The sequence below is a fragment of the Pinus tabuliformis genome, chromosome X, assembly GCF_031772625.1.
Source record: "Pinus tabuliformis cultivar Carrire ecotype Pingquan chromosome X, CPIR1, whole genome shotgun sequence".
NCBI lineage: Eukaryota > Viridiplantae > Streptophyta > Pinopsida > Pinales > Pinaceae > Pinus > Pinus tabuliformis.
Window position 1 is genome coordinate 1,338,361,974 of NC_142308.1, and position 10,038 is coordinate 1,338,372,011.

The window sequence follows — 10,038 nt, forward strand, 5'->3', positions numbered from 1 at the left end:
AAAGTGAAGTGTAACATAGAACATTTTTATAGCCGTTTGAGTGATACCTTATCCACCAAGCCCCTTTAAATGATTAATGTCATTTTGGATCATTTAATTTTACAAGATTAAAAGCAAATTGCACCATAACATTAGCTTTCCAAATCTTCAACACACAAGATGAAAAATGCAAGAACAAATTGCACCGGCTTACCAAATCTTCAACTCTTCTTATATGCCATTATTTTTATGCTTTGTGCCCTTTTATCAGGATATGTCAGCAAATGAATTTGTGATTTGTATGTCAGGTTATAATATGCTTTTGTACCCTTTTGGTCTGATGTCAGAAGATGAGTATGTCAGGTTATAATATGCTTTGTACCCTTTTCGCATGCCAGGGTATCAAATGCTTCCTACTTTTTTAATCCTAAAATGAATGACTCTCTGCACATCGAAAATTTTGAATGATCACATGCACAGATGGAAAGATACTATAATGTACTATTAAAAGAATTTATGATCACATGCACAGATGGAAAGATACTATAATGCACTATTAAAAGAATTTATGGTCATACAGAGCTGGAAAGCTTATCATGGCTCATTGATATCAAACTTTGTTAGCGTAAGAGATGTAAATGGTGAAAGGGGATGGATATCCTGCGTATTCTTATCCTCCGACATATATTTATATATATACACACCGTATCTGACAATAGTTTACGCTACTCGAAGAATAATGAATATATGGTATTCAATGAATTATAGCAGCTATTTCTGGTCCCTTTACAGTCTCTGCTTCCTTCTTTGTCACTATGTAAAAACAAGAGTCATCTGGAGAGGAATAAGTCCAGCAGCTGTCGATTAAAATATCCATGAAAAAGAATTCGTTCAAGCAGAATGGGCCTGGACAATTATCATCAATTAAACGGTTGCTTCAATTGAACTGACATGAATTTAATTTCTAATGTAGCCCTCCACTGACCATTCAAATGCAGAAGCCCTCTCGCAGACTCAACCATACAATAGAATACAATACCAGAGCATTTATGACAGTATGCAGTCACTCCCCTAACATAAAAAGATGGAACATGACCCTATGTTGGAAAGGATTTCATGCGAACCAATGCTTCTAGTGCATTACCCTCATACTAGATAGCATATTTAAACTCATCCCATTGTAAAGTACTCTCGACAAACAACATCATAACATTCAAAGGGATTCATAAAAAAACCCTAAAACAACAGAAAAACTCAAAATCTGCCAAGCAATTGTAATCTGCTAAGTCCAAGATTATCAAACAAAATTTATTAACTCAAATCATATTCAGTAGAAAGGGCCGTGAAAAGAATGAAGGAAGAAAAGCGTGTAGCAGATGCAAAATACTCTGGCACTCATCCAGAAAAGAATGGCCTCCACAAAACCTAGACCTATAATGTCGTATACATATCAGAAATATACATAAAATAGGATAATAAAAGCCACCCCTCCCTGATCATTAAAAATGACCAAGAGCAACGGCAACAGATCTCAGTAAAATCGAGAGGCCAAGAAGGGTATGAATGAGGCCATGATGGCGAAGAATAGAGAGGGAACGAAGGCCATGGAAGCAGCACCTGCCTCCATTGTTGGACTGGGAGATGCTGCCGTCACCTCTGTTGCTGCTGTAGCTACTCCCGCTCCCACCATTATCAACACAACGGCCAAGAGAGCCGCAGATGCGTAGTTGCCTGCACCTGCCATTCTCGCTCACGCTCACAACGCGCCTGTTACTGCGAATTGATGTGGAAAAGCCCAAATCCTAAGCGCAATTCCTGCTGAGCAAATGTGAATCTCAGACAGGCCACTACAAATTCGAAGCGGAAATCTCCCTGCTCGAGGTTCGAGCAGTCGACCAGAATGGACCGAGAAATGTGAGATAACAGGATTTGCAATGCAATGGTTGAGAGTGTCGCGTATTAATAATCGTCTGCGCCTCGGAGGACCAACGGACAAATCACGCGTCATGGAAAAATAATATAACAAGCACATGTCAGCTGCGAAATGGATGGCTCCGCCCTGGTGGTGAGTCCGTCCCACTTCCTCATTAATCGTTCAGTTTTGGATCAGTGTTGGATCAACGATCACACTTCATTCAATCATCTAACACCACAAATCTACGGTCAAAAATAAGACACGGCAGCGGCTGAGGCAATTCATTTCAAAGTGAAACGCCTTACGGCGTAATTATCTACATAATTATTTTTTCCTTATACATTGTCATATCTTCACAAAAAAAAAAAAAACTAACTTTTATCGCATATAACTACTGTGATTCCTATAGCATATAAACCAAAACAATTTATATACCATATGAAATTTAAATACCATGCCATAAGGAATTACTCCGAAATTCATGTGAATTTTATTAAATTATTATCCAAAATATTATACCCATCACATTATTTAGCAATTAAATGCTACTGTACTCTGAATGCTTGACATTTATTGCTAACGGAAATTACATTAACTCTAATCTAATCCTTATTGTACTCTCGGGCATTAGCGGGAGTAGATCTCAGTGTGTCTGCTGCCTGCTTACCAGTTGGTTATTCTTTCTCGGCATCCTCACTCCATTCATTGTTAGGCTTGCTCGAACTCATCCGATAGTAGAGACTCCTCGCAGCTTCAGTTAAGCTAGGGGTGAGACCTATGTTCAGATGTTGCGTTTGTAATTTTTTTGTTTGGTTTGGCCTTAAGCTATTAGGCTCATCTTATGAAACCCTTGCATGCTATCCAATGCGGCTCCTTTGCAGCTAGAGGATAGCCTCAAGGCTCTATTTGTGTGGAGGAATTGGCCTGTAGTGCGGCCCTCATAGGTATTTTTCTCACTATATCAATTTGACTAGTTGAAATGATGGTTTGTTGTTTATTTATTGCTCATAGTCATAAGGAGTAATGCACTTCATGGGCTTGTTACAGGTGCATTTAGAGGTCCTTTGGTACTTTGAGCAACGATGCGAGGCACCACCTCCGATGTTCTGTCATGGTGCTTTGCCTTGCTCTTGTCAGTTGTTCTGGGTATGTGCATGCCACTTCTCACCGTTAAGGGTTCTCACAGATACCAATTTTCTTCTTGAATGCCTTAATTTAGAGAGAGTTAATGTTTAGGTTTTTTATTGATTTTATTGAAGCATTGAAATGGTACTAGACTCTATGGTCATTATGAGACATGTTCATATAATTAAGGTCAGCCTATGTTAAGATTTAATTGTTTTAAGATAACTGTAGATTTTATGTGGTGAGGGTTGTCCTCAGGTTTTATAAGTTTATATATTAGATTAAAAAGAGGATGCCCTACAATGGCAACAACTCTTCTCTAAGTTTCATGTTCACTGTGTTTGGATTGCATCGGCAGCTGGTAATTTATTTGTTACAATGTTGTATATATATTTATAATTTTGAAAATGCTCAGATTATTTCTTTATTTCTTTAAGGTTATTGTTTGGATTGAATCGGCAGCTGGTAATTTATATATTAGTTTAAAAAGAGCATGCCCTACAATGGCAACAACTCTTCTCTAAGTTTCATGTTCACTGTGTTTGGATTGAATCGGCAACTGGTAATTTATTTGTTACAATGTTGTATATATATTTATAATTTTGAAAATGCTCAAATTATTTCTTTGTTGAATGCTCTGCTGGCAAATTTGATTTCGATGTGGGTTTATTCCTAAGGGATTAAACGATTTCAACTTGTGCTTCTTCTTTTTAAATCTTGGAACAAGATTAAGGTTTAATTAGCCTTTTAGTTTATGAAAAATGGAAATTCTATATCATTTCTTTGCCCACATTTCTCTGTTCAATTGAAGCTTCACTAAGCTTAGCTTTGATTTCCTTTCTCTATGTTCTAAAGGCATAATGGCTGTATGCAAACCTGGTTGAGGCTGTTAGTGTCCAAGTATGAATAAATTATTCAACCCTTTCCCACATTAATTCATCAATCTGGGTGTGTATAGTTTTCAAGGTAATGCGCAAAGTATATGTAGGAGCAAGGTTACAATATTACATCAACCAAGGACTCACGACTAAGAAATCAAAGCATCGCTATAACAACAGTTGGAAATAAATTATAGAACTTAATAGACATTCACAACAATAAATAGATATTTGTAACAGAGATAAAGAATAAAGACACAACGAATAAAATAGCATACATAAAAGAAATATGCAACACCTGATCAAGGAAGAACATCAAAACTGCTTGTATCTTATTAATTTACAGTTAAAGGAAGAACATCAAAATTGCTTATATCTTATTAATGTGTAAAAGAGTTGTTACAATACATATCTCTGCATGGCTAACCCTTCGCATAGGAATAAAATCCCTTTTATACCAATACATGGGTAATAACATATTCCCCAAAACCTGGCAACTAATGCCCAAAATATACAACAGTTCGAAACAACAACTAATTACCGAGAGAGTGAGAACAGAAAAGATCCAAAATAAGCTTGAAAATAGTTGTGAGTTGGTTATGTTGTCATGGAGCTACTGAACAAATGTTGTGAATCGTGGGACTACTACTACATGTTGTGAAGGTGATACCTGTTCACCGGAATCTGTGGAAATAACAAGTTTTAGTAGTTTGCATAGGCAAAACCCCTGTGACTTTACTTCATCAATTAAATATTCCAAGAGACAAAGAAAGAAGGGTTACCTCATGGGTTTATCACAATAAATGCATATCAATTGGTGCAAAAATGATGGAAGGATGGGTGAAAGGGTAAGGAAAAGATAAGTAGATTTGGTGCCCAACATCTTCCCCCAACTAGCCTTCTGCATGCTCTCATGCAGCTCGCTGCTTCCACAGGACTGGGTTAGAATGGTTGTGATCCTCGTGAAGTTGGGCAAGATCATATTCTTCTACCATATTTGTTCCTCGGACCTTGTATCCTTCTAAGAGGAGGAATTCCTTCCACTAATCATCTGGTACATTATATGCCGGGGTATAATGCTCTATTGGCAGCCAAATGGTGTGGAACTTGAATTGGAGTACCATCCACCAGACCCTGCATGTTTGGATGCATGCGACATACCCTGGCACCTGACTTAGTGCCCATGACAAATTTGGTGCTCCAAAAGGTTCCCTGTTTCGGATAGATGTAGGTGAAATCATCCACCTTTTATTACAACTGTCAAGGGCCTCATCTTGAAATGTGACTATTTGTTTGACACAAATATCAATGCACCACTTCTGTGTCCTCAACATCTGTTCTCTATTTCCCTCGATCTCTAAAAAGGTGGTGTGCTTATTGTACATAGTTACAGACCATTCATGCTCTCCTCTCATCATAAGAGGCTTCGTGTTTTGATTTGACTCAAACGTATTAGAAGCCTTCTGCCAGTTTATATGGTTAAGATTATAGGAGGTGAGAGCCCTTAAATGAATGTCCACCACATATGGGACCGGGTTAAATTCTTTGTCATCATGCAGGAAGTATCCATGCAGATAGAGCTCACACATCAAATGCTGGGTTACTAAGTAATGGATTCTCAATATGTGGAGGAACTGTAAAGAGTCCTCGATCTCATGACTTACCTCCTTGTTAATGCTTTCCAGACAGAGGAAAAGAAATTGATCATGCAAGAACAAGGCATAGCTAGAAGGAGGAGGGTGACATGACATTACCTGTTGTGCTAGCTTGCACATCTATTCTTTGTCATCCTTCAATTCCAACACTTTCCCTTCCAACTATTCTACTTTGAGCTGGTGCTTCACATGCCTCAGTTGTAATATGTCCACTCATTCTACATATTCGAAGATAGCATTGGATGACTGCTCCTGGACTCTTTTCACCTCATTCTGATAGTAGGTCACGGTGGATTTCCAAGTTTGAATTTAGGCTATTAAGGAGAATTCACGGCCGTCGAACAAGTGCTCGATATGATCTGTTTGAGTAGCAGCAAAGGTCATCGACATATCATCTAAATATCGAGTTTAAGAGAATTTTTGGTGTAAATGACATGCTAATACAATTTGTCGATGTGTTTTGAACCAACGAGTGTGGTTCATCATTAGGACAAGTTGAAGAATCAGATCATGGCTACAGAATTAAATAGGGAGAGCAGATCTTCCAATGACTAGAAAAACAACTATAATAGATCATACTAGAAAAAACGGCTAAAATTTTGACCAAGAAACGGCTAGACTTGACTATTCAAATTGATTAATTATACTATTATTATGCTAAAAAATATTATTTTAATACCCAGATACTACTGGGGAATATTTATAAAATTGATAGAAATGATCACCTAAAATAATGGAACTAGGGAAATTAACAGTTATTAATCAAAAGGATTTGATATTAACTAAAATAATAATTCATAAAATATTATTATTATAATAAGGTTAATTTATTATTAATGGCAAGTGTAACTAATCAATAAATTTAATAGAAATGTTATTTGATGGGTCAGAGTATTAATAGATCTAGGGATATTAGCAATTGTAAGTATTTAATATTAACAAAAATAATATTAATTATTGTTATACTATATATACTCGACTAGTGAGGTAATAATAGATACCATTATATTCTTGTTGAAGTATTATTCTAATAATTAATGGTTAGGGTAACTAACAGTTCTAGGGAAATTAGTAATAATAAGGATTTATTGTATTATTATTATTACTATAATAGTGTTATAATAATAGTATTATTTTTAAAGGTAACTAAATTATATGGATTTATTGGTAAAGTTGTCTAATTTAGCTATATGAATATAGATAGTTAGGAAAATGATTGTCACTCAAAAATAAGAAATCAAGGGAGATTCCTAAAGAGGATCAAAGGATTAAGGCTAAAGAGAGTAGGTTAAGAAAATATTTATATAAGAAAATTATAACCAGCTATAAATAGAGGGAGGGGAGGAAGGGGAAGGAATGATTAGGAAGAGAGGGCCAGAATCCAGCAACTGCTGATCTTCCAACCATCATCCCTATTGAGATTACTTGGTCTTCTTTTGATCTCAATGGCTTCCCTAAATTTTTGGTGATGGAACTGCGCAACTTTAGCAATAACACTGGCCTCCTCAATACACACATGATGTTTGGTCTTCTCCGCATGCTCTGCTAGTGCGGAAGACTTGGTTCTCCTGTGTTTTAGGTCAGTTGCGTGCTCATTAATCCTTTGATTAATAGAGCATCCAGTTTCACCAATATAGGGGGTCCCACAGGAACAAGGAATAATATAGACACCCTTCATGTCCTTAGGGTCGATAGGATCCTTCACAGAATGGAGGGATTTATGAATGGTGTTAAGGGGTCTAAAGGTTGAGGGAACATTATGCTTCTTGAGAATCCTAGCGATCTTATCAGTGGTCCCTTGAACAAAGGGTAGGTGGACCCCTGGGATTCAATCTTTAGGTTCTTTTTTAACAACCGAATTCCTGGAAGCTTTAAGGAAAGCCTTCTGACCAAGGTGTCTACTATAACCATTCTCAACGAAGACATTAAGGAGATGGGATTTCTCTTTCTCGAAGCTCTTTTAATCAGATATCGTAACGGCACGAGTAGCGAGAGTGTTGAGAAAACCCAACTTTTGAGCTGGGAAATGATGGTAACTGGCATGAAGATATTGCTCCGTATGTTTTCTTACGAAACACTTGGTGGGAGAGGGAACTAGCAATATTCCTTGAAATAAGAATATCAAGGAAAGGGAGGCAACCATTAACTTTTTGTTCCATGGTGAACTTAATGGCGAAGGATTGATGGTTGAGATGCTTGAAGAAGAGATCTAACTCCTCTTGGCCATGAGATCGGATGACATTAGTGTCATCTACAAATCTTTTCCAAAGTTTAGGCAGGAGACGAGTGGAGGCCAGAGCCTTGGTTTCAAAATCTTCCATGAAAATATTAGCAACAATAGGGAATAGGGGTGAGCCCATGACAACACCACAGGTTTGTTCAAAAAACGCGCCCTCAAAATTGGAAAAAGTGGAAGTGAGACAAATCTCAACTAACTGAGCGGTATTGGGATCTGTGAGGCAGTTGATCACCTCCATGGCCTCCTTTATATGGATGAAGGTGTAAAGAGAAAAAACATAGAAACTAATAAGAATGTCCCTTGATTTAAGCTTTATTTCCTTTAGCTCCTCAAAAAAGGATGCAAAGTCTTTGACAAAAAGACTCTGTATGGCCAACCAAGGGTTTAAGCTTAAAGGCAAGGAATTTAACCAAAAGGTAGGTAGGACCAGCAATGGTGTTGACAATGGGCCTTAGAGGAGCCCCCTCCTTATGAATATTTGGAAGCCCATAGATCCTCAGAGTAATGGGATTGCTCTCAATAAGTTTATGGCAAAGGGAACTTACTGAACTACTGGATTTGATGGCAAGAGCAACAATCCTCAAAATATTCTTAAGCGGGTTCTTGGGAAGCTTTTTATAGCTTCCACTATTGTAAATATGATCTAACATCTTCTTGTGGTACTCCTCTTTTTCAAGAATAACAACTGCCCCTCCATTATCAGCTTTTAGAACAACGATGTCTTTATTCTGGTTTAAGGATGTGAGGGTGCCATATTATTCTTTGTTGAGGTTGCTCCGAGGGGGCTTTGCTTTTCTAAGGACTACAGCATAATCATGTCTAATAGTGTCCTTAATATTATCAGGTAAACCTCTAATCCCGAATTCCACATCACAAATAATATCATCTACCGGGACCTTCCTAGGGGCTAGGGAAAAATTTAAACCCTTACCCAAAAGCTTAAAAACAGAAGGGGGAAAAGAAAAACTAGATAAATTGATAAACTTTGTTATTACGAGAGGGGGGGTTAAGATTAATATTATTATTATTACCATTCTTAAAATTCAAGTCTTCGTTAAATTTGTTTCTATATTTTTTTATTTTATTACAACTATTAACAATCGACAACTAGCTCTATCCCTATTGGGGCAATCCACTAACCTCTGCGATAGCTTCCTCTGTGATAGGGATTTCTATCCCTCTAACTCGAGAGCTCTCTTCACCCAAATTGAGTGCGAATTCTATTGCAATCCCTTCATCGAATCCCTGCAACTTGTTAAAATAAACATCCCAACCTGCATTGATGAAAATCTGCCACACTTCTCTATTGTTGTGGACCAAGGTGGTGTCCTCTGGCTCGTGATGCACAACCAACCCACCCATCACTGTGGAAATAGTAACAACACTTGGACGTAGTCAACTATTGGGGAGAGAGTAGTAACAACCACATTAACAACAATGGTGACAACATGGTGGAGTGCAGGGTAAAAAGTGGTGAAAGTGGCCGGTAAGTTTTTGAAAAACGCAAAGAATAATGGAAAATCATGGTAATATGGTGAAATGATTACAGTGATTAATTCGGGTGTATTGGAAAATACTTGGTTGGTTATTGGGCATATGTAATTCAAATTCCAATGCATCGAGGAAATTATTACGAAATCACGGAATTTTTAGGTTACTGTTTGCACCAGATTTAGTAATGATGTGTCATTATTATGGTTTTAAATGTGTCGTTGTTTGTTTATGATGGGATCCCCCCCAACTTAAATGTGGTTGTCCATGGCACATATGTGTCTCATCAATGGAATATTTTAATTGAATCCGTAAGAGTCAATGGAGACGTACCTGGTGACCTACCTGGTGGTGGAGTAACAGCAGAGTGAACAAAGAGTAACAGCAGTGGTGGAGTAACAATAGCGGCAAAGCAACAACATCGGCAGGGTAACAACACCGACATAGTAACAACATGGGTAGAGTAACAACATCGACAGAGTAATAGCAGCAGTGAAGAAACAATGTCCGACACTCAGTAAATTTTTCAGGAGTAATGGAAGTGGCAGAGTAATAGCACCGATGGAGTAACAGGATTGGTGGAGTAACAACATCGATGGAGTAACTGCAGCGATGGAGTAACAACATCAACTATTACTGGGAAAAATATTGTCAACTCCTCCATATCATATTTTGATCCTTATTCCCGCGAAGGAAAGACAAGTATGTAGTAACAACATATTATATTTATTTATCAATTTTTATTTTCTTTTTAAG

At 37.4% G+C, this 10,038-nt stretch overlaps 1 protein-coding gene across 1 annotated transcript; it reads right to left on the minus strand.

Annotated features, from left to right (window-relative positions):
• Positions 1 to 1,331: 1,331 nt before the first annotated feature.
• On the minus strand, positions 1,332 to 1,913 carry LOC149145011 (uncharacterized). The gene has a single exon (XM_089448895.1). The coding sequence runs from the start codon at positions 1,721 to 1,723 to the stop codon at positions 1,511 to 1,513; it is 213 nt and encodes a 70-aa protein (XP_089305021.1). The 5' UTR covers positions 1,724 to 1,913; the 3' UTR covers positions 1,332 to 1,510.
• Between the last annotated feature and the right edge of the window lie 8,125 nt (positions 1,914 to 10,038).

What these genes read in the sequence shown, in the direction of transcription:
- LOC149145011 (XM_089448895.1), bottom strand. Translation starts at nt 1,723, where the DNA reads ATGGCAGGTGCAGGCAACTACGCATCTGCGGCTCTCTTGGCCGTTGTG.